This window comes from Lycium barbarum, chromosome 12 (genome assembly GCF_019175385.1).
Source record: "Lycium barbarum isolate Lr01 chromosome 12, ASM1917538v2, whole genome shotgun sequence".
Lineage (NCBI taxonomy): Eukaryota > Viridiplantae > Streptophyta > Magnoliopsida > Solanales > Solanaceae > Lycium > Lycium barbarum.
The window spans coordinates 3,966,555-3,991,424 of NC_083348.1; the positions used below are offsets into that span (position 1 = coordinate 3,966,555).

Here is a 24,870-nt window from a genome sequence, read left to right on the forward strand (position 1 = left end):
AGGGGGCTGGAATCAACGCTGCTACGGAAGACATTAGCGATGCGTTGTTGCTATCGGTTGACAGCCCGATAGACTCTTGGGTGCTTGACTCAGGAGCGTCCTTTCATACCACCCCACATCATGATATAATGACAAACTACGTGGCTGGGAATCTCGGCAAAGTTTATTTAGCCGATGGAGAGCCGCTAGACGTTGTTGGCACGGGAGACATTAATTTGAAGATGTCAAATGGATCCTCGTGGAAGATTACAAAAGTTAGACATGTTCCAAAGCTGATGCGAAACCTGATTTCAGTAGGTCAGCTTGATGATGAGGGATATGATCTCAACTTTGGTAATGGGTCTTGGAAGGTGGCGAAAGGTGCTATGGTAGTTGGCCGAGGAAAGAAGATTGGCACTCTCTACATGACGGATAGTTGTCGTGATATTGTTGCTGTGGTTGACAACACAAAGAAGACAGATTTGTGGCATTGTCGGCTTGGGCATATCAGCCAGAAGGGGATGAAGTTGTTGGTGACAAATGGCTTAATTCCGGAGATGAAGACGGTGGACCTTCATACGTGTGAGAGCTGCATTCTCGGAAAACAAAAGCGAGTAAGCTTCTCAAGTGCAGGCAGAGAGTTGAAGGTCGAAAAGCTGGAATTGGTGCACACAGACGTGTGGGGACCTACCACTGTACCCTCCCTTGGAGGATCACACTACTACGTGACCTTCATTGATGATTCAACCAGGAAGGTATGGGTTTATTTTATGAAAAATAAATCCGATGTGTTTAGTGTATTCAAAAGATGGAAAGCCATGGTCGAGAATGAAACAAACCTCAAGTTGAAGTGTTTGAGGTCCGACAACGGCGGAGAATACACTGATGGTGATTTCAAACGGTACTGTGCCGATAATGGGATCAAGATGATGAAGACTATTCCTGGAACGCCGCAACAGAATGGAGTAGCCGAAAGAATGAACCGAACATTGAACGAGCGTGCTCGGAGTATGAGAATACACTCTGGACTGCCCAAGACATTCTGGGCAGATGCAGTCAATACCGCGGCCTTCTTAATTAACCGAGGACCGTCAGTTCCCTTGGATTTCAGAATTCCAGAAGAAGTCTGGAGTGGCAAGAAGGTAAATCTTTCATTTCTGAAAGTGTTCGGTTGCTTATCATATGTTCATAATGATGATACGGCTAGAAGCAAGCTTGATCCAAAATCAAAGAAGTGTTACTTTTTTGGCTATGGTGACACCGAGCTTGGGTACCGATTTTGGGATGAACAAAATCGGAAGATCATCCGAAGCAGGAATGTTGTCTTTAACGAAGAGGTACTGTACAAAGACAAGCTGCAAAAGAATTCAGAATGTCAGGACAAGGAATCGGAAATAGTCAATTTGAGGGACTTTCCGGCACCTGAGCCGCAGCCAGGTACAACCGAGGCAGAGGAACAAACAATCCGAGAAGGTGCTGATGAAAGTGGTGATTCTGAAACAAATGAACAGACGCCAATCACAGAGCTGCGTAGATCATCCAGGATCAGGAAGCCGCTTCACAGGTACTCTCCATCCCTCAACTACATTCTACTCACTGATAGAGGGGAGCCGGAATGTTATGAAGAAGCAATGCAAGTCGATGAATCGACTAAGTGGGAGCTGGCAATGAAGGATGAAATGGATTCACTATCGGCAAATCATACATGGGAATTATCCGAGTTGCCAAAGGATAAAAAGGCATTGCAAAACAAATGGGTTTATCGGATAAAGGAAGAACCCAATGGAAGCAAGCGTTATAAAGCAAGGCTGGTTGCAAAGGGATTTCAACAGAAAGAAGGCATTGACTATACGGAGATATTCTCTCCCGTAGTCAAGATGGTGACTATCAGAACTGTTCTTGGGCTGGTAGCAAAGGAAAATCTACATCTGCAACAGATGGACGTGAAAACTGCATTTCTTCACGGTGATCTAGACGAGGAAATCTACATGCGACAGCCGGAGGGATTCAAAATCAAAGGAAAGGAGAATCTGGTGTGCAAACTTCAAAAGAGTCTGTACGGACTAAAACAGGCTCCAAGACAGTGGTATTTAAAGTTTGACAGCTTTATGAAGAAAGCTGATTTTTCAAGGTGCGAGGCAGATCACTGCTGTTACTTCAAAAAATTTGAAGACTCGTACATGATACTGCTACTCTATGTCGACGACATGCTAATCGTAGGAGCAAACCTACAGGAGATTGATCGGTTGAAAAAAGGGTTATCGGAAGAGTTTGCAATGAAGGATTTGGGAGCTGCAAAGCAAATCCTTGGGATGAGAATCGACCGAAGCAAGGAGGGCATCAAACTCTCACAAGAAGAATATGTGAGGAAAGTTATCAAAAGGTTTAACATGCATGATGCCAAGCCAGTCAGCACTCCCTTGGCTGGACACTTTCGGTTGTCAAAGGATCAGTCGCCGACAACCGAGGATGAGAAGAAGCAGATGGACAAGATACCTTATGCATCTGCAATCGGTAGTCTTATGTATGCAATGATATGTACAAGGCCAGACATTGCACATGCAGTGGGAGTTGTCAGCCGATTTATGAGCAATCCGGGAAAGCAACACTGGGAGGCTGTGAAGTGGATATTCAGATATCTGAAAGGCAGCTCGAGTTCAGCTCTGTATTTCCGAAAATCAAAAACAGGAGTGCAAGGGTATGTTGATGCTGACAACGGTGGTGATATTGATAGCAGAAAGAGCACATCCGGGTATGTTTACACCTTCGGAGGTACTGCAATCTCTTGGGTTTCCAAGTTGCAAAAGATAGTAGCTCTCTCTAGTTGTGAGGCTGAGTACGTTGCTGTGACGGAGGCCACAAAGGAAATGATGTGGCTACAATCTTTTCTGCGGGAATTGGATCAGGACCACGAGGGAAGTGTGCTATATTGTGATAGCCAAAGTGCCATTCATTTGGCAAAGAACCCGGTCTACCATGCTCGAACGAAGCACATACAACTCCGGTACCATTTCATTAGATCAGCTTTCGAAGATGGAGCGCTAGTGCTTGAGAAGGTCGCAGGGAGTCAGAATCCAGCAGACATGCTGACAAAGGCAGTGACGATAGACAAACTGAAGCTATGCTCAGCTTCAGTTGGCCTGCACGAAGTATGAAACTAGGAAAGAGCTGCTGCATCGATCAAAGTGTGAAGACAAATTAAAATTAGTCTTCAAGTGGGAGATTTGTTGGGTGTGGAATTGGCCAAACAAGTCAATTCTTTTGTTCACATAGTCGTGATGTAAGCGCTTACCTCATGATAGTCGTGATGTAAGCGCTTACCTCATCATAGGAAATTCATTCCTATAAATAGGTAGCTTATGGTTCATTTGTAAAACACACCAAATTGAAGAAGACAACACATCCCAAAGAGAGAAAAAAAAATCTAAGAGAAATACTCTTAGTGAAAGGCCTAAGTAAGAGAAGGTCTTTGAGAGAATTTTCTGTGGTAAAATTCTTGAGTGTAATTGGGATTGGGGTTGTGAGGTTGAGTGTTGTAAACACTTGTAATATTTCTTCTTTAATAAGATCTGCAGCAGCAACGTGGACGTAGCTCTCACATTGAGGGTGAACCACTATAAATCTGTGTGTGCTATTTATTCTTCGCTTACATCACGGCGTAAGTAGGTTCTGTCTAAGGAGGTTGGTATTTAAGTGGTCCAGCTGTGACCCTCCAATCTTTCCTGGGAACCTGCTTACAAAGGTCGGATTTGGGATTTAAATCCTAACACACATCGTTTTGTTTCCTACATCTGTTAACTTGAAAAGCAAAAGTGTTAGTGTAAAGCCCATCACTGGATGGTTTCCATATAATGAAATCCTCCAGTAAAGGGTCCCCAATGTTAATACCACCTATAATATTGTTGATTCTGTCATCAAAATCAAGGGCGAGCCTGGTTAAGTCTCAAACACCATTGATAATATATTCACTGATAGTTGTATGTCCGTTGTGGTGAAAAACATGAAGAAGGTTGGCCAAGGCCCCATTATCAGACAAATTATTCCACCACAAACTACAAGTTCCAGCATTGATCTACAAGTGACAAATTCTCTCTGATTTGTTACATGTGTTTCCAAGCATGTGAATTTCTTGAGACCCATTTTTTGGCAGCAACATGGGACCTGCTTTAGCTCTAAAAAATGTACCCCAAAGAGAGGTTTGAGTTCTAAACTTCCACCTTCTTTGCTATAGTGTTGCTAATCTCTATCATACTTCTTATGCCTAAGCCCCCGTCTTTGGTAGGATAGCATAGGTTCTCTCAGGCACTCCAGTAATACTTATTTCTCTCATTTGAACTGCCCCAGAAGAACCGAGCAAAATATTTTTCAATAAGAGTGAAAGTTCCTTTAGGAGGGCTCATAGTAGAAAAAGTGTAAATAGGTAGAGATTACATCACATTTTTAATCATCACCATTTTACCTCCATAGGTAAGCATATTTCCTTGCCAACTGTTAAGTTCATTAGCCACCTTAGTAGCCATATTCTCAAAGTAAACAAGTTTCTTCCTTCCAATGTACAAAAAACAACCAAGATAAGTGAAAGGAAAACTTTTTTCCATGAACCCAGTGCAAGTTCTCATTCTGTTAATTCTTTGAGCACTTGCCTTTGGATCTGTCAGGAAAAACTTTTCTTTCCATTTACCTTCTGACCTGAATCATTTTCGTACTCCATAATATGATTCATGATAAGGTTAATAGAACTTTCTTTGCCACTACTGAAGAAAACAATATCATCAACATAGGCTAATTGGTTAATTTGAGGGCCTCTTTTGTTCATGTGGAAAGGGATGAACTCAGGGTTGATGTTAAGGCTATTGAGAGATCTGGTAAGGACCTAAGCCGCAATAATTATAAGAGACGGTTCAAACCTTGAGAGGAGGTGACAAAACCTCTTCTAGTTCCATTGATAACAACTGAATACCATACATCTGCAATCAACCCCCAAACTAAATCAATCCAAACTTCAGAGAAGCTATACTTCCTTATAACTGAATAAGAAAGTTTCAGAAAAGCTTGTCATAGGCTTTTGCCATGTCCAGTTTAATCACTGTGTTGCCTTTTTTTTTCTTTTCTGATGCCCTGAATGATTTCCTGGGCTAACATCACATTCTCTGTTATCAACCTGCCCTGGACAAAACCACATTGGTCCTTAGAAATAAGAGAGGAGAGAAACGGGTTTAGTCTGTTGGAAAGGATTTTAGTGGTAAAGTCGGTGAGGCTAATAGGTCTTATTTTTGAGAAGTTGGTTGGAGAAGTGACTTTAGGGATTAAGACTATGAAAGTACGGTTATAGAATTTGGAGAGCTTTTTACCATGGAAGTATTCTTGAACAAATTCAGTGACCTCTTTTTTGATAACATCCTAGCGTACTTGAAAGAAAGTGCCATTGAAACCATCAGGGCCTGCAGTGCTCTTAGAACTTAGATTATTAATGGAATCCTTGACATCTTCTTCCTCAGGGATCTTGGTTAACATGTCATTATCCTCCTATGTTATAGTGTGAGGGATGTAGTTCAGGATTATATTGTCAGCAGGGGGATTCTTAAGTTGAACATCCTTTCAAAATTATGGTCAGTTGTTTTGCTAATCTTATTCTCTTTCTGTATCCAATTCCCTATGTAGTTCTTGATTCAAGAGATGTGGAGTTTTCTTCTTTTATCCCTCATCACACTATGGAAGTATCTAATGTTGTAGTCACCTTCTTGGAACCATTTATTTTGGGATTTTATTCTTGGCATGTTATCCTGAATACCCAAACATTTGATGTATTCAACATTCGCCTTGTTAAGCTCTCTTTGCTAAGTTCATTGTTGTTTTGAAGGTCCATTTCTTCTAACAGTTGAACCTTAGTTTCCCAGAGTTTAGTTGATCATTGATACCCCCCAAGCTACCATTAGACCACTGGCTCAATTTTCTCCCTACTTCTTGCAGCTTATTCTTGAGTCTTCACATATCATTTCCTTGAACTTGAATGTTTCATACCTCCCGCACAATAGATAGGAAATCAGATTGAAAGGTTCAAAGATTAAGATACTTAAAATACCTGATGATTTCCTGTTGATCATTGTGGCATTTCATGAGCAATAGTCTGTGATCAGAACGAGTTCTGGATAGGTTTCTGACATAATTGTGTTGGAAAAGTTGAAGCCACTGGTCATAGGCACAAATTCTATCTAGTCTCTTCCATATCCTTTGTCTAGCCTCATGTTATTGCACCAAGTGAACTTTGGTCCTACAAAATCAATGTCAATTAACCCACAAGCTTTCATTAAAGTCAAAGCTCTTGGTTGCTCTATGAGGTCTACCATCACGTTGTTCATCAGTGTCCATGATGACATTGAAGTCACCACCAACACACCAAGGACCATTAATTCCCCTAGAGAGATCTATGAGACTATCCCATAGCTCTCTTCTTTCATTGGAGGAACATTTAACATACACAATAGTAACATATAAGACCTCATTTGTGGAGGTGTTAGTGATCTCAAAAGTGATTGTTGATCATCATTGTCAAACATAACTGCTTGGACATGATTTTTACAAAAACACCAAATTTGACTATTATTATTAGACAAACAGTGTTGGCAACCCAAGAACCTTTTATAACCTTCAATCTTGTTGCTATTCATAAAAGGTTCTGTGATTGCCATAAAATCATTTTTGTTAATATTAGAAAGTCTTTTAAGCCTATGAATGACTTTTTTAATTTTTACCCCTCTAATATTTCAAATGACAACATTAATCATGGAAAACCAATTTTTTGTTACCATTTTTGTTCCCTTCCCATGGTGTTCAGCGGAGTTATTGGGTTTACCCTTCTTACCTTTGTTCCTGTGCTTGTTTTTACCTTTGCTGGTTGATGGTTGAACTTTGTTGTTTCCACTTACCTCCTGTTTCTGTACTTTGTTGTATGTGCTTTTGGATTCCTGCTTGCTATGTTCTTCCTTTGATTTCTCTTTTTCTTGTTGAATTTCATGGTTGGTGTCAGAGCCTTTAGACTTTGGGAGCATATTTTCCTCTACTGAAGTGTCATCAGTGTTTAGAACTTGATTAGCTGGTGCAGGTAAAGTGGTAGAATTCCAATTCAGGTCAATAGTCAAATGTATAGGTTCCAAATTCCTATCATCTATGTTTGTACTAACAGGTACATTAGGAGCCTCTATCAAGTGTCATTTGTCCATGGGGTTGATCAATTCTCGATGTTCCTCCTCTTCCTCTTGAGCAATTTACACTTCAATAATGGGATCATTTATTCTCTGTGCAATTGAGTTGGAGTCACTGCCCTCTAGCTTGTCATGAGAATGATTTGTGCTTCTGATCCCTCCGTTTGCTTTACCTCTTCCTTTTGAGGAATTTTTTGAAAGAGTTATTGTATTTCAGTAAGGATAGGGGTGATAATATCATGTTGATAGGTTTGGGATTGCATTTTCTGGATTTCTTGGTTGTTTTTTGAGGCATAGATGGTTTAAAAACAACTTTGGATTTCTTCTTGGGCATCTTTTTCTTCCCAATCTTCTTTCTCCTTTTGATTCCTTTAGTTCTGTCCACAATAGATCTTTGAGATTTTGTAGTCTTCTTATTTCCCTCGTTGTATTCTCAGGGGAATTTGTTGTTTGCTCACTTTTGTCAGAAGTGTTTGGCTATTTCTTGTTGTGTTGTAGCTCATTGTCCTTGTCAGGATCTGCTTTGGGGTCCTTAGTATTAACCGTGATTCCCTTCTCTTTGTGAGTACCTCCTGCTCCTTTGTTTGGGATATAGTACCTTTGTCTTTGGTATTATTTTCCTCAGTTTAGTTTTTCTTCTCAATTCTTCTACATTAAAGTATGGAATGTTTAAGGATTTTGCAATGTCTACAATATTTAGGGACACTTTCATACTCCAATCTTTGGTTAAATCCCCTCAGAGGTTGATCCTCATCTTGTGATCCAATCCATATAGACTGGAGTTTTGGTTTGGTTAGGTCCACTTCGACCCTCACTTTAGCCATACTGGGCCGAGTTCTTCCCTCAGTGGCATTATCCGTGGTAAGCGGAGTACCGACAGGTGATAGAATTTGTCACAGGTAATACCAGGAATAGAGGTGAAAAGACAGTTCCGGGAGGAGGATAGCTCCAGTTTGAAATCAGGTGATTATTTTTGGAGCCACATTTGCTACCCTTCTATCTCAATTGACCTTCTATACCAGAAGTTATTGCAATCTTGTTCAAGATCGAAATCAACAAACACTGTACAGTAATCGAAGACTCTAATAGTATATTTACCTTTCATCGAGACTTTCTCCTCAAACTTTGATCTGATTTTATCAATTTAATGAAATTTCTAACGATTATGAAGCGACTTCGGTCCACCATAGTATTCTGATGCTTTGAATATGACTGTTGTTACTCCATTGTGTTTCGAGAAAATGGATTTGACATTAGGGTATCCAAACTTGCTAATTTTGGTAATTGGAATTGGGGCTTATGTTTATAGCTGAGGCAAAATCAAGTTTTTCCTTTTCAGTAGGCATCGTCCCATCGGGGGGGGAGCAATGTTTTCCATAGGACGCGCCAAAAAGGAGCCGGTCGGTGAGTCCATGGAGAAGGTGCTTGAACACCAGATGCTCATAAGAGTTAGAATTTGTTATGCAACGATAATTTGTACTACGGAGAGCATTTTTGTGCTTATGAAATTCCATTTTAATATATTCAAATATTTAAAAGAAACTTTAAACTTAATTGTTATGTATTACAAATACAACTAGTGCACAACCCAAAATGTAAAGCAGACACCCGTGTTAGGAGGTTGTAGCTGCTGGGGTTTAAGAGCTTTCGGCCAAAAACTGCTTATTTTGCGGTTAAAAAGCACTTTTGGTGAGAAACAGTTTGTGTTTGAAAAGTGCTTTTGATAAGCAGATTGTTTTTTACTAATGTTCTTAAAAGGTGTTTTTGAATGTCAATCTACAAGAAAAGACAAGTATCAATAGACGTTTACTATTAAGATTATTTTATAGAGAAATTATTTTAAATATATATTATGAAAGACTTTAATTAAGTTTTTACTTTTATTTAATTAAAATTTAAAAGTACATATTAAAATTTTCAATTAATATAATACATAGATAAATCAAATAAATATTAAATATTGATATAATAGAAATTAATGGATAATGAGGGATATACTTGGTAAATATGTATTTAAGGTAGATATATCGTTGTCTTGAACCAAATAAATCCATGCTTCTACTTTTTTTTTTTTTCGAGAAGCAGAAGCTTCGCCCCAACCGCAGAAAAACTACTTTTGCTTTTACTTTAAAGCAGTTTTAGGAATTGGCCAAACACCTCAAATAAATAAAAAAGTGTTTTTGGCCTCAAAACCACTTGGCCAAAAATTCATAGTGGAGGAAATATCAATAAAAAATGGAGGGAAATGAGAAGTTTCTTTTCCCTCATTGGTGAAGGAAAGCAAAACCAGTGTGCTTATAAACGGAAGTACTTCTTCTAGCTCATAAAGAGTAGAGAAGAGAATCTCCCCTCGCGTTGCTGTCATCGGTCGACTTTGAGTTTGGATTTGGTCAGATGATCGAATTGATTAATATATTTTTCAGACCAAATTTAATTCGTTAATATTAATTTTTTATTAATGTTTTACGACATATTTGTAAAGGTAATTTAATTTCCCCTTTGTTTTATTTTCCCGTTATTTTTCGGACTTAGCCATTTTTTGTAAACAACCACTTTTCACGATAAGGCACTTGAAAGAGTTGCAACTCTTCATTTGAACCCAGATGTTAGGCTATAAATATCTGGCATTCCTTCAGATTTTCCTTACAAAATTTGGCTGTCTTCTTTTTCCATTCTGCACTTCAAAAATATTCTGTGTAATTTGCTACCGCCTGTTTCATTCATCGTTTACTGGAGTTTGAGGCATTATTATGGTAAAGTTGATTCATTTTATCCTGGGAGAATATAATATTCCATAACGTCATAGATATTTGTGTGATCGTAAATTATTCATTAATTAAGGGTAAAAAGGGAAGTTTTAAATAAGTTATTTCTATATATAAAAATGTATCATTCTTTTTGGGACAGGCAAAGTAAAGTGTATCACGTAAATTGGAATAGAGGGATTACTAAATAGATAGGAAAACAATTTTTGTGTGTGTGTGTATGTAAGTGCTTAATTAACTTGTCATAATATTAATTATAGCATATGCATGCATGCAAGTGCAGAGATTCATTATTTTCGATGTGGAAGCTGAAGATAGGAGAAGGTGGAGGGCCATATCTGAAGAGTACTAACAACTTTGTTGGAAGACAAATATGGGAGTTTGATCCTAATGCTGGAACCCTTGAAGAGCGACAAGCTTTCGACAAAGCCCGCCAAGACTTCCACGACCATCGCCACAAGGGATATCATGCCTGTGCTGATTTGTTCATGAGAATTCAGGTGAATACATACATCATATATTTCCCATTTTAATTGGCCAATGTTCAAGTACACTAACTTAATTTGTTTGGTGAATTAATTAACAACAGCTAAAGAAGGAAAGTGGGATGGACTTGTTGAGCACTCCAGCAGTAAGAATAAGTGAAAAGGAACAAGTGACATATGAAGCTGTCACAAGTGCTGTCAAGAAAGCTCTCCGTCTAATCCGTGCCATCCAAGCCAAAGATGGTCACTGGCCGGCTGAGAATGCTGGTCCCTTGTTCTTTACTCCTCCTCTTGTGAGTCTCTTTCCTATTTTACAATTTCTTTTTTCTTTTTAAATATATATATATGTAGCGTACAGAAAATATCGATCGAGTATATTGTGTTTTTCAACATGTTATATTCTCCCTCCGTCCCAATTTATGTGTGATATAGTTTGACTGGGCACGAAGTATAAGAAATAAAGGAAGACTTTTGAATCTTGTAGTCCAAAACAAGCTAAAGATACTTGTGTGGTCATAAAACATCTCGTTAAACGTAAAAGATAAAATTTAAAGTTAAATTATTGTCAAATAAGGAAATGTATCATTTTTTTTGTGACAGACTAAAAAGCAAAGTATATCACATAAATTAAGATTGAGAGAGTATGTCATTTCATAATTAATAACTAACTAGTCTCTGGAGTACATGTGTCCCATGTTGATCAATACAAACTTTTTAAAACGATATAGATAATCTATACTATGAGTGTGTTTGGTATGAAGGAAAACATTTTCTGGAAAATGTTTTTCAATTTTTCCATGTTTGGTTGGTCAAAATGTCTTGGAAAACATTTTTTCTAGGAAAACAAGTTCCTTGAAAATGAGGAAAATGACTTCCTTAATGGAAGTAGGGAAAACAAGTTCCACAAATAACATTGCAAATTCATTGTCTCCTCTCCACCCACACAACACCCCCAACCCTTACCCCTCGACCTTCCAACACCCCACCATCCATGAACCCCACTTCCCACCCTATACACCACCCAAACTACCCCCACCCAGCCACTTAACCACCCCCACTACCTCCCCCAACCCACCCCTATAACCATCTCCCCCACCCCTACCCCTATCACCCCTACGTCTCACCTCCCTACCACACCCCTCTATCTCTCAACTTTGCAAAACTAGGCACTTACTTTCAAAAATAGCAACTTTACAAAAGTAATCATTTTACAAAAGTAGCCGCTTTTAAAAAATATTACTTGAGAAAAGTAGCTACTTTTCAAAATAGTCATTTTGCAAAAGTAGTCACTTAAGAAAATGGCCACTTTGTGAAAGTAGATACTTTTTTACAGTAGTTACTTTTTGAAAGTAGCCAATTTTCATAAATAGTCATTTTGTAAAACTAGCTACTTTTAAAAATTTACTACTTTGTAAAAGTAACCATTTTTAAAATACCCTCTTTGTGAAAGCATTAAAATAATCATTTTTGCAATGTGTCCTTTCTAAGATAGAGACCACTTTTGTAAAGTAGCCATTTTTTAAAAGTGACACAAAAATTGCTACTTTTGTAAAGTGATCATTTTTGTAAAAATGACAAAAAGTAGCTATTTTTGCAAATTTGCTTTTTCGGTCATTTTGTAAGAAATACATTTTTGGAAAAATAGCCATTTTTATGTAACTTTCAAAAAAATGACCAATTTACAAAAATAGCCATTTTTGTGTCACTTCTAAAAAAATGGTTTGTTTACAAACATAGTCACTTTTTTGGGTTGTCTTTCAAAGTGCAAAGTAGTTATGTTTTTGGTTGTCTTAGAAAACGGCCACTTGCAAAGGTATGTACATATTTGGCTATCTTATAAATATAGCTGAAAGTGCGAGAGGGGGGGGGGGGGGGGGGGGATTGTAACTTTTTCGCTCAGACAGTCGACTAACTTAGAACACTAGTCGACTATAAAGCAATGCAGTAATAAAAGTGCAGAAAGTAAATGACACCAGGTATTTTATACTGGTTCAGATTCAATGTGAATCCTAGTCTAGTCCCGTTGGGTTGCAAGGGTGTTCTCTGCAGCTCTTTGTAAATGGATTGGTACAATGGTTTGTTTAAATGGAGATTGATACAATGGTTTGTTTAAATGGAGCTCCTATGTCTACACTCAAACACTCGTAATCTTTTTGATACAATGCCTCACAAACTATACTATATCTCTCCTTTCTTTTTTGTTTACACTATATCACTCAAGAATACAATGTTTGTGAAAAGTAAAGCAGAGAGCTTGAGAGTATGAGACGAAAGTATATGTTTCTTCGTCTCTAGAGTCTTGAATATATAGTCTTCAAATCAACTAGCCGTTAGACTCTTTTTCAGCAGAGATGTCAACCCAAGATAATTAATCCTTGTAAATTAGGAATATTGAGGATCCTAATTTCCAAGAATAAAACAAGAGCTCATTAAGTCTGTAATGCTTCTTTCCTTCAGTGACATCACCCTTATTTAGTAGATACTTGTTTCCTTGTGCGTCCTTGATGAATAATCAATGTTGTATAGCAAATTTCCTTATGCGTCGTTTGCCTTGTTTGAATGGTACTTGTTTCCTTGTATATGCAGATTTGATTTAATGCTTGAATCTCCAGGATTGTGCTGATTTGATTGCTTGAGTAAAATCTGATCCTTGTTCCAAAAATAAGCAAGAGCTTATTTTCTTCGTGCCTTGAAATACTTTCCTTATGCAGCCGACTGAACTCTTTTTGTCCATTGGGCTTTTCTGTCCAATGGATTTGGTTGAACCTTTGAGTATAATACCTACAAAACAATTTTTCACCATTAAAATCATAACACTAATAATCTCCCCCTTTTTGATGATGACAAAAAAAATACTCAAAGTAAGTGTAACTGTAGTCAACTTCCCTATTTAACTTGTTGATTCTAGTCCATGAATAATGCTCCTCCTGAATAGTTGATTTTTCCCCCTGAATAGTTGCCTCATCCAGACTTTGCAGTGCTCTTTTTCCCCCCTTTGGCATCAATCAAAAAGAGAAACACACAGCAAAACCAAAATAATAATACACAGAATAGAGGGATAATAGGGTTAGATCAGATGGCTGGATTGACCAGCACCAAAAGAGTCCAAAAAGGGCTAAAAAAACAGCCACAAAACATAGTCTAGTTCTAGTAAAGACCAACAAAAATAACATAGTAAAGATGGACTTATGTCCAAAACCAAAAAATTGTCTAAAACGAGCAGGTCATAACACAACTAATCCTGCTCCCCTTCAGAGTGCTGCTCCTGCTGTTCCTCTTCCTACTGCTGAGCAAAGGGCCTAAGGAACTAAGCTAAGGTGTTAACCATAGCATGCTTCATGGCATCCAGAGTTGTAGTCAACTTAGCAGGAGGGCTATCAACGCTACCTTGCAATTTGGTAGCCAATTTCTGCTTTCCTTAAGCCACCATCAATCATTATACGCAGTCGAGCAACATCAGCACTTGCCTCCTTAGAGACATCCCTGAGTTTTTCCATCTAAAAGTGAGTGGACACACGGAGATCTTTGAGGGAATCAAGTTTGTCATCAAGGGCTGATAGTTTAGCAAGAATATCAGAAGGGGGGTTCGAAGAGGAAGGTTTGGATTCTTGGAAAACAAGAGGACAGGGGTTCTCAGGTTCCTTATCCACATCCTTCTTGAGAACCCAAGCATCATCCATACAAATATATCCCATACTGACAAAAGCTCTAGAGTCATAACATTGTTTAACAAAGATAGGAGGTTGGTCATCAAGATTAACATAATAGGCTTCTATAATGCGAGTAATGAGCATACCATAGGGAAGATTAGTGGGATCAGAAGCAGATTCTAACATGTGGTTCATGACTAGAGAGGAGAGGTGAAGCTTACGTTTTTTAACCAGACAGTAGGTAAAGAGAGTATCACGCTGAGTAAGAGTTGACAAAGAGCCTACACGAGCCATGATGTTGGTGGCAACAATATGAGCAAGTACACGGGTTTCAAAAGACAAATTTTTTGGGCCTAAGTGAGGGGGCAGACAACTAGTTGATTCAAGAGAAATAGACCACTTGGCCTGTTCATAAGAAACCTCAAAATCTGACGGCCATGAGTTACGAGGTAAAGCAGAAAAACCAGAGCTTTTGATATTAAACATTTCATTAAAGCCAGAATTGTCAAACAAAATACGAGTGCCAAAAACAAGGGTTTCAAGTTTATCATCCTTAGTAGCTCTAAGATTAGCATAAAACATGTGAATATGGTGTTCATAAACTTGAGGAGGTGCATAGGAGAAAAGATTTACCCAGCCTTGAAAGTCAAAAAATTGTTGAATATGACAATGCAACGAAGAGATAACATCAAAGTCCACAATTCGACCATGAGCAAAAGATCTACCTTTAAGGGAGTGAAATAGGTCAGAATTTAGGGTAGACCAGAAGTTTCGACGGTCAAGAAAGGCATTTTCATAGTCAAACTTAAATTTCTTGGAAGACTCACCACACTCTTCATCTGCATGGTCATGTTTACCAGAGGAACAAAGAGACAACGAATTTGCACAGTTGTGAGGAGAGGAAACAGAGCCATCAGAGTCTATTTTAATTGGGGATGAGGCTTTACCTTTGTTCTTGTTTCTCGAGCTTTTGCGAGTGGAAAGGGAAGAATGTTTCTGTGTTTTGGCCATGGTTTAAGATGAGTAAGAAGAGAAGAAGGTTGTTGAGTGTCGAAGAATGGAAGGATAGACGGTTTTAATGGAGTTTTAGGGGATAATGAAAAGTCATGGAAGAGGAAAGGTTTATGGGGAAGTGGGAGACGTGGTGGAAGAATGAAAAGGCGATAGAAAAGAGAGAAAGGGGTAATGATGATATTTATGAGAATGCGTGAATTGGGGAAATTTTAAGAGGTGGTAATTAATGAAGGGACTGAAGCAATTCAGTGAAAGGAAAATCAAACAAGTTGCCAAAAATAACGCAGCTATATAGGATTATCAGTAATTCCCAAAGATTTTCTAAGCATGCAAAATCTTTCCTCGAGTAAGGGTTTTGTAAAAATATCAGCAAGTTGATTTTCAGTGGAAACAAATTGTAATTCAATAGACCCTTTGATAACATGATCTCCAATAAAATGATGTTTAATATCTATATGCTTTGCTCTAGAATGATGCACAGGGCTTTTAGACAGACATATAGCACTTGAATTATCACAAAAAAATTTAACAGGCTTAAATAACAGATCATAATCACTTAGTTGATGCACCATCCATAGAAGTTGAGCACAGCATTGCCCAACAGTAATATATTCAGCTTCAGTAGTAGAAATACAAACACATCCTTGTTTTTTGGTATGCCAAGAAATTAATAATTTTCCAAGTAGTTGACAGGAACCACTTGTGCTTTTTCTATCATCTTTATCACCTGCAAAATCAACATCAGAGAATCCTTCTAGTTTGAAGGGATTAGTTTTGGGATACCATAATCCATATGAAATTGTTCCAAGTAAATATCTAATTATTCGTTTTACAGCACTAAGATGAGATTCCTTAGGAGCTGACTGAAAACGAGCACATTTGCAAACACTAAACATGATGTCCTGTCGACTAGCAGTAAGACACAGTAAAGAGCCTATCATTCCTCTATATTTAGTCTCATCAACTGCTTTACATGTATCATCTTTGTCAATGGAACATGTGGAACTCATAAGAGTTTTCATAACTTTAGCATCACTTAGGCCAAATTTGTGAACAAGCTCCTTTGTATACTTACTTTGACAAATGAATATTCCTTTGTCAGATTGATGAATTTGAAGTCCCAAGAAAAATGTTAGTTCACCCATCATACTTATTTCGAATTCACTTTGCATGAATCAGAAAATTCCTTACACAAAGAGGGGTTAGAATTTCCAATAATAATATCATCCACATAAATCTGTATAATTAGATTTCCAGAGAAAGATCTTTTAATGAAAAGTGTTGTATCAATCTTTCATCTAGAGAATCCATGTTCTACTAAGAAAGTACTTAATCGATCATATCAAGCTCTAGGAGCTTGTTTAAGACCATATAAAGCCTTACTTTGCTTGAACACAAAATTCGAATAGATTCTAACCGTGCAACAGGAGCGAATGTTTCATCATAGTTGACTCCTTCCTGTTGTGAGTAGCCTTGGGCAACCAGACGTGCTTTGTTTCTCACAACTTCGCCTGCTTCATTTAACTTGTTTCTGAAAACCCATTTTGTTCCTATTACTGATCCTTTTTCAGGCTTGGGAACTAAATTACATACTTTATTTTTGTCAAACTGATCCAGTCCTTCTTTCATCGCCTTAATCCAATGATCATCCTTTAAAGCATCATCTACTTTCTTTGGCTCAAGTTGAGATATGAGTGCCATATTTGCATTTTTTTTTACAAGATGCTCGAGTCTTCATTCCTTCATTTATTTCCCTAATGACAAATTTTTTAGGATAATCAGGCTCACTCCTCCATTATTTGGAACAGGTCCAATTGTAAGATTAGTCGACTCATCAGCAGAGGTAGTTTCTTTTGATGAGAGTTTCTGATCAGTTAAAGGAGTAATCATAGTGACTGAAGGTTGGCAAACATCTTCATCTGCAAATGTTTCTTTCTCAACCAAGCGATTAGTATCATCAAAAATAATATGAACATGTTCTTCAATAGATTTAATGCGTTTATTGAAAATTCTACAGGATCTGCTATTATTTGAGTAGCAAACAAAAATACCTTCATCACTTCGAGGATCAAACTTACCAATGTTGTCCTTTCCATTATTGTGCACAAAACATTTGCACCCAAATGAGTGAAAATAACTAATATTGGGTTTTATTACCATTCCATAGCTCATAAGGGTTTTCTTTAGAATAGGTCGAATCAGGCACCTGTTCAATACATGACATGTTGTGCTTACAACTTCTGCCCAAAAGTGATGTGGCAGATTGTGTTCTAAAATCATTGGTCTAGCCATGTCTTGTAAGGTTCTGTTCTTTCTTTCAACAACACCATTTTGTTGAGGAGATCTTGGTGAAGAAAAGTTATGCGCATAACCTTGTTCATTGCAGAAATCCTCAAAGGCCCTGTTTTCAAATTCTCCTCCATGATCACTCCTTATGGAAGTAATGTAGTATCCTTTGTCAGGTTGAACTTTCTCACAGAAAAACTTAAAATTCTTTAGAGTATCATCCTTATGAGCAAGAAATATAACCCAAGTAAAACGGGAGAAATCATCAACGATAACGAAAGCATACCTTTTTCCTCCAATGCTAGCAGTTCTAGTAGGACCAACAAGGTCCATATGTAGAAGCTGCAAGGCTTTAGAAGTAGATACAATATCTTTGGAATTAAAAGAACTTCTTGTTTGCTTGCCTTTCTGACAAGCATCACATATATGATCTTTTGGACAGTTTATTTTAGGCAGGCCTAATACTAAATCGTGTTTGGCTAATTTCTCAATTAGCCGCATGCTAGCATGTCCAAGTCTGTGCCAAACCCAAGGATCTTCTCCTATTGAAGCCAAGCAAATGTGTCCAGCTGGACTTTTAACAAAGTCAAGCACATACACATTCTTTGTTCTGATGCCAGGAAGAATTTCTTTTCCAGTTTTGTCTTCTATGACACAACCTGTCTTCTTGAACCTTACCTCTAAATGAGAATCACATAGCTGACTGATACTTAAGAGGTTATAGTTGAGTCCTTCAACAAGATAAACATTAGTGATATCACAAGAGTTATTAAAAGAATTAGTTCATGTACCAATTACTGTTCCTGTTGAGTTGTCACCAAAAGTAACTAATCCTCCATCAAAGTCTGCGACTGATTTGAACAAACTTTTGTCGCCTGTCATGTGACTGGAACACGCATTATCTAGATACCATTTACCTTTTGATTTCTTCTTGCGGTGTTTCTGCAAAACAAAGTATTTACTTTCTTTTAGGTACCCAAGCTTCCTTGGGTCCTTGAGAGTTAGTGCTCTGATGATTGATCTTAGGCTTCCATATCCAACCTGGAGAAGATGTGTAGCGAAATCTACATTGAAAAAATTTGTGACCCATTATTCCACAACAAAAACATTTTTGAAAAGGGGGTTTTTCAGAGAATGACTGAGTAGTCGACTTATGAATGTTTCTTGGAGACTTCCTTTCAGTTATTTGAAAGCTTTTATTAGACTGATCTGTCTCCTCATAATTGGTCGACACACCCTTAGATTTTTCAGAGGTATTACTATCACTGATAGGTCTTTTCCTAGTTGACTTGTTGTTACGAGTCGACTGGTTAGATCTAACTGAGCTATGATTGGTGGACTTACGCAACCCATTAAGCTGCAATTTCAAGTCCTCAACTTCTTCTTGAAGAAGATCCATTTCTATTTCAACTACTTCTAGTTTAAGTTCAGCCCCTTCTTTCTCTCTTAAGTTTCCTATAATCATTAAACACCCTATTTAAATCTTCAAGTGTTTGATCAAGAAATTCTTGAGTTTCACTACAGTTATAACAGTGATAAGGTCTTACCTCGCTACTTTCACCAATCGCCATGAAGCAAATGTTCTCCATTCCTTCTTCATCATCTTCACACCAACTGCTGAATGCTTTTTGCTTTTGATAGTTTTCGATGGTTTCCTTTTTGCCTCAGGGCATTTAGATGCAATGTGACCATATTTTCCACATTCGTAGCATTTTCCATCATTTCTTTGAACAGTGGAAGTTTTACCTTTTCTGAAATTTGAACTTCCTTTTCTATTGTTTCTAGATCTTCTCATGGCTTCAATCACATGCTTAGAAATCATGGTCGCTTCTTCTTCTTTAAACTCATCATCAGATTCTTCGGCCTGAGATTTGAAGGCAACCATTTTCTTCTTTTCATCCTTCTGATATCTTTGAATATGATTCTTTTCAAAGGCCATCAGATTTCCTCTTAGTTCGTCATAGGTAAAATTGTCCAGATTTCCATCTTCCAAAACAATTGCCTTGGTTTCCCAAGTCTTTGGTAGACTTCTGACAAGCTTTCTTACCTGTTGAGAATTGGTGTAGGTCACTCCAAGCGATTTAAGTTCACCAATGATCTTGCTGAATCTGGTGAACATTGATTCAATGTTCTCAACATCCTTCATGCTAAAAGCTTCATAATTATGCCTTAGTGCATCAATTTTGGTTTCCCTCACTTTTGATATTCCTTCATAAGTGACTTCGAGTTTATCCCACATTTCTTTTGCAGTCTCACAATTGGATATTTTGGCATACTCTTCTCCACTGACTGCATAGTACAACAAAGCTATTGCTCTAGCATTTGTTGATAGAGTCTCATGTTGTTCTTTAGTCACATCATGTGACTCCAGATCAATTTTTGTATTTGTATCATTTGCATCCATATTTGGGATAAGCTTAGGTCCTTTCTTGATCACGATCCATGCTTGATAGTCTGTTGCTTGCACAAAGATCTTGAACCTTTCTTTCTAATGACAGTAGTGTTCACCATTGAAGTAGGGTGGTCTTGTTGTGGAGTGCCCATCTTGTAAGATTGCTCTAGGAATTTGATATGCAGCCATTTGATCTTTTCTCACTTGCTGTTAAGCAATGAAATGTGAGACCTTGCTCTGATACCAATTGAAAGTGCAAGAGGGGGGGGGGGGGGGGGAGGGGGGGTGAATTGTAACTTTTTCGCTCAGTCAGTCGACTAACTTAAAACACTAGTCGACTATAAAGCAATGCAGTAATAAAAGTGCAGAAAGTAAATGACACCAGGTATTTTATACTGGTTCATATTCAATGTGAATCCTAGTTCAGTCCCGTTGGGTTGCAAGGGTGTTCTCTGCAGCTCTTTGTAAATGGATTGGTACAATGGTTTGTTTAAATGGAGCTCCTATGTCTACACTCATAATCTTTTTGATACAATGCCTCACAAACTATACTATATCTCTCCTTTCTTTTTTGTTTACACTATATCACTCAAAAATACAATATTTGTGAAAAGTAAAGCAGAGAGCTTGAGAGTATGAGACGAAAGTATGTGTTTCTTCGTCTCTAGAGTCTTGAATATATAGTGTTCAAATCAACTAGCCGTTAGACTCTTTTTCAGCAGAGATGTCAACCCAAGAGAATTGATCCTTGTAAATTAGTAATATTGAGAATCCTAATTTCCAAGAATAAAGCAAGAGCTCATTAAGTCTGTAACGCTTCTTTCCTTCCGTGGCATCACCCTTATTTAGTAGATACTTGTTTCCTTGTGCGTCCTTGATGAATAATCAATGTTGTACAACTGCTTTCCTTATGCGTCGTTTGCCTTGTTTGAATGGTACTTGTTTCCTTGTATATGTAGATTTGATTTAAAGCTTGAATCTCCAGGATTGTGCTGATTTGATTGTTTGAGTAAAATCTGATCCTTGTTCCAAAAATAAGCAAGAGCTTATTTTCTTCCTGCCTTGAAATACTTTCCTTATGCAGCCGACTTGGGCTTGTACTCCTTTGCAGCCGACTGAACTCTTTTTGTCCATTGGGCTTTTCTGTCCAATGGATTTGGTTGAACCTTTGTGTATAGTACCTACACAACAATTTGTCATCATTAAAATCATAACAATAATAATTCTACAGACATAAAGATTGAAAGTAATCAATTTTTTATTCCTTCAAAAATATAATTAGTAATGGATAAAATTATAATTAAAAATTGAAATTTATGAATGAGTTAATTGAATTCGAATCAACTAAAAGTAAACTATTTCCTTTGCTATTGAGAAAAAATAATCAAGTTTTTGAATTAACTAAGTAGCAAAGAGTTCAATTTAAATTTTTTTGTTTAAATTGGTAACTGTAGTTCAATTTAATTATTTTTCAATTCGTCATATATGTATTTTTCAAGCCGAAAAAACTCTTCGGGACATAAATAATTTTTCATAATAAAAGTACTAGCAGTGGAAAACAAATAGAGAAAAATGGTCATATTATCAGTATTAAGAGTCAGATTAGTAAAAATACAAACTTAAAACAACACGAATAGAACTGTAGAAGACGGAACATATTATTATTATTATTATTATTATTATTATTATTATTATTATTATTATTATTATTATTATTATTATTAATGTTTATTTTAACAAAAGATAACTTCCTATATATTTTATATATTAAGTTATTTGTTATAAATATTAAGTCAATATTAATCATTTCGAGTTTTACATTATTGCTTATTAATTTTTTTCTATGAACTACAAAGCCGTATTCATTCCCAAGAGATTCAATTTTTAATTTATTTTATTTGAAAATTCTTTATTGATAACAACATTTTTATGTTATTCGTTTGTTTTCAGTATTAGGTCATATAAATAACAACAATTTCCATAATATATTCTGACAGAAGTCCTTAACAATTACAATAAGCCATCGAAAAATATGTGGCCAATATTTCTACTCATTTGCATGAACTTATATATTTCTTAAGAAAATATTTTTCTAAGTCAAACATTATTACTTTTATAAAATAATATTCAGTAATACACGTGCAAAGCGCGTACACTATCTATCTATATATAACAAAAAGCACGAACCTCCTTAGCGGAATGTTGTTCGCCTATTTTTGCCCAGCACAAAGCCCCAAAATAAAATGCTAAGAGGTAGAAAAATAATTTAAAAAATTTAAAAGGATAAAATCAAAATAATCAAACTAAGAAAGTTCGTATAGAATTCTTATGGGATAAAATGATAATTACAGTTAGATATTTAGAATTGGGATGAACTAATATCAAGAATTTGAATTAATAAAAAATAAATTATTTCCTTTGATGGAGAAAACAAATAATTAAGATTTTGAATTAACTAATTAGCAAAATAATTCAATTTTATTATTTTTCAAATTCCACACATTAGTAAATTTATTTTTCAAATTGACAAAATTCTTAAGTATATAATAACTTTGCTAAATAAGAAAAATACTAGTGGTGAAAGAAATTAGAAATAAAACAAAATTGATTATAGAATATTATTATATGTCAAATTGGTAAAATGCAAATTTAAATAACAAATGAAATAGTAGAAAATAAAACATTCTAAATACATTTTCATTATTCTTTTTAATTACACTTATGCTAACAACTCTAAAAACAATTTGTTATTATTTCACTACTAATTAAATATGAATTAACGAGGAAAAATTAACCAGTAAAATTCATCGCTAATCCTGTTTAGCGACGAATTAGTAATGAATTATCAAAAAGAATCTTAGCTACAAGAAATTTAGCGACGTATTAACGACGAAGTTCGTAGCTAAATTCAATTTTTCTCATAGTGCTTTTTGTACGTGCTTTGGTCACGCGCAAAGCGCGTACACTGAAACTAGTATTAATAAAACATGTAAATTGCGTAATTGAAAATTTGAAAGGGTCAATTATGACTTATTGAGGTGAATGCATATAATTAAAGGAAATGTCATATTTATGTGTTAACTTAAATACCTAATGGATGAATGAAAATACACGCAAAAATAAATTCAAAATCGAAACCGAAAATGTCTAATTCGAACACTTTATTAGAAGTTGAAGTGTTCAATTGAGACAGGACTTAGTTCGAGTGTTTAAATGGAATATATTGACAAGTTTAAGGGCTACCTATGTATTAAGTCTTAATAGTGTATACGAGCAAAATCGAGAGCAAGGTTACCCTCGATTTCCTGTCAAGAAACTTAAGATTATGATGGCCGTTACTCGCTCGGATGAGTCCCAATAGGGGTCAAGATCAAACGATGGATCGAAGCAAGACCCAGAACATCTGAGCCCGAGACACTGAGCTCGGTTGGAATTGGATACCGAGATTGGATGAGAAGGCGGTTAACAGTGATAAACGAGAGTCCGAAATATCCACTATCAGCGGGATATGGCGGCGCCGATTTCGCTCATCAGTAACTGAAAGATTTTGTATCTTATTTAGACTTGTACTAGGGTTAGGACTCCTCTACTATATAAAGAGGAGGACCCCTTTTACTTTTGGCTGGTTCTTTTACACGCATAAGCATACTAAATAATACAATTTGATTCTAAGTGTTTATCAATCTTTCTAAGTGCTCTATGATAGTTCATTCATTCACCACTATGACGCGAGCCCGATTCCGAAGACCCGAGCCAGCCAACCGGTCGGTCGTGTCTAAGGACCAATCATTGTTATATCTTGGTTTGACTGTTTTTATTCGCCTTTACACTATTATTTATTGCTCTATAATCATTCTTATTAAATTAAACCACATATCCTTTAAACCACATATAAAATTAATTATTATCCAATTTTTAGGGTAAATAAATAGAAATTTTTTTTCGCTACTTTGGTAAAAGGTAAAATTATCGTTCTAACTTTGATAGCTATTTTCGTCCCGAAAATTTAATTCATGGCAGTATTCGTCCATTCTTTCAGAGTTCCACTCGATTCACTTCTTCCATTACGAGGAGAAAACAAAAGAACAAATGAAAGGTTAAAGTACTGTGCCAAAGACTTCAGTCAAAGTGTGTTTTAAGTTTTTAATGCAAAATAATAAGTATGATGCTAAAGAGTTAAAAAGTCACACATTGATGGTTAATGAGATGAGTGATCTCCTAAAGGGTTGGATAATTTTCTCCATCATGAGCTAGTTTTTGGGGTTGACTCAGGCTCAAGATTCATTTTTTACATGATATTAGAGCAGGTCTCACCTGATGTTGGGCCCCCATATTAAATTGCCCATGCTCGAGATATGCTGAACTTGAGGTGAGGTGTTAAAGAGTAAAAAAGTTTCACATCAGTGGTTAATGACATGATTAGTCTCCTTATATGGATTTGGACAATCCTTCTTTATAAGCTAACTTTTGGGTTAAATTACACTCTATATCTATATCTTTACATATGCTTTGACAAAAAAAAATGCAACCTACATAGCTTCCCAATTTGATTTACAATGCCAACTGTTTGTTCGTGTAGCTCATTGCCTTATACATCAGCGGAGCAATTAACACCGTTCTAACACAAGAACACAAAACAGAATTGGCTAGATTCATTTACAACCATCAAGTAAGTATGAATGTCTTCTATGCTTTCTTCTGTTTAGCAAAATTGCCAGATACTATGAATGAAGTTAATAATGTTCATTTTGTGGGCTAGAATGAAGATGGTGGATGGGGATTCTATATAGAAGGGCATAGCACCATGATTGGTTCAGCACTTAGCTATGTAGCCTTACGTTTGTTGGGTGAAGGGCCTGACATTGATGATGATGGCAATGGCGCAGTTGCTAGAGGTCGCAAATGGATTCTTGATCATGGCGGTGCCACTGCAATTCCTTCATGGGGGAAAACGTATTTATCAGTAAGTATTGGACTGCAAAATCAAACATCGTAAACTCAAGGATATTTCAGTTCTTGCTGGTTTGCACTTAAAAAATGTCTAAATTTTAATTATTCAAATCTAAGTCATTAATAGCCTGTTTGGCCGAGCTTCTA

General features: G+C 36.6%; 1 protein-coding gene across 1 annotated transcript in view; it reads left to right on the top strand.

Moving 5' to 3' along the window:
• The first annotated feature begins 7,891 nt into the window (after positions 1-7,891).
• The window catches only part of LOC132623664 (dammarenediol II synthase-like), a 32,448-nt gene continuing 15,469 nt past the window's right edge, over positions 7,892-24,870 (top strand). Inside the window, 5 exon segments of the mRNA XM_060338453.1 lie at positions 7,892-8,144; positions 10,230-10,446; positions 10,536-10,724; positions 24,353-24,442; positions 24,533-24,736. Of these exon segments, the coding sequence (XP_060194436.1) occupies positions 10,246-10,446; positions 10,536-10,724; positions 24,353-24,442; positions 24,533-24,736 (684 nt within the window). The 5' untranslated portion in view covers positions 7,892-8,144; positions 10,230-10,245.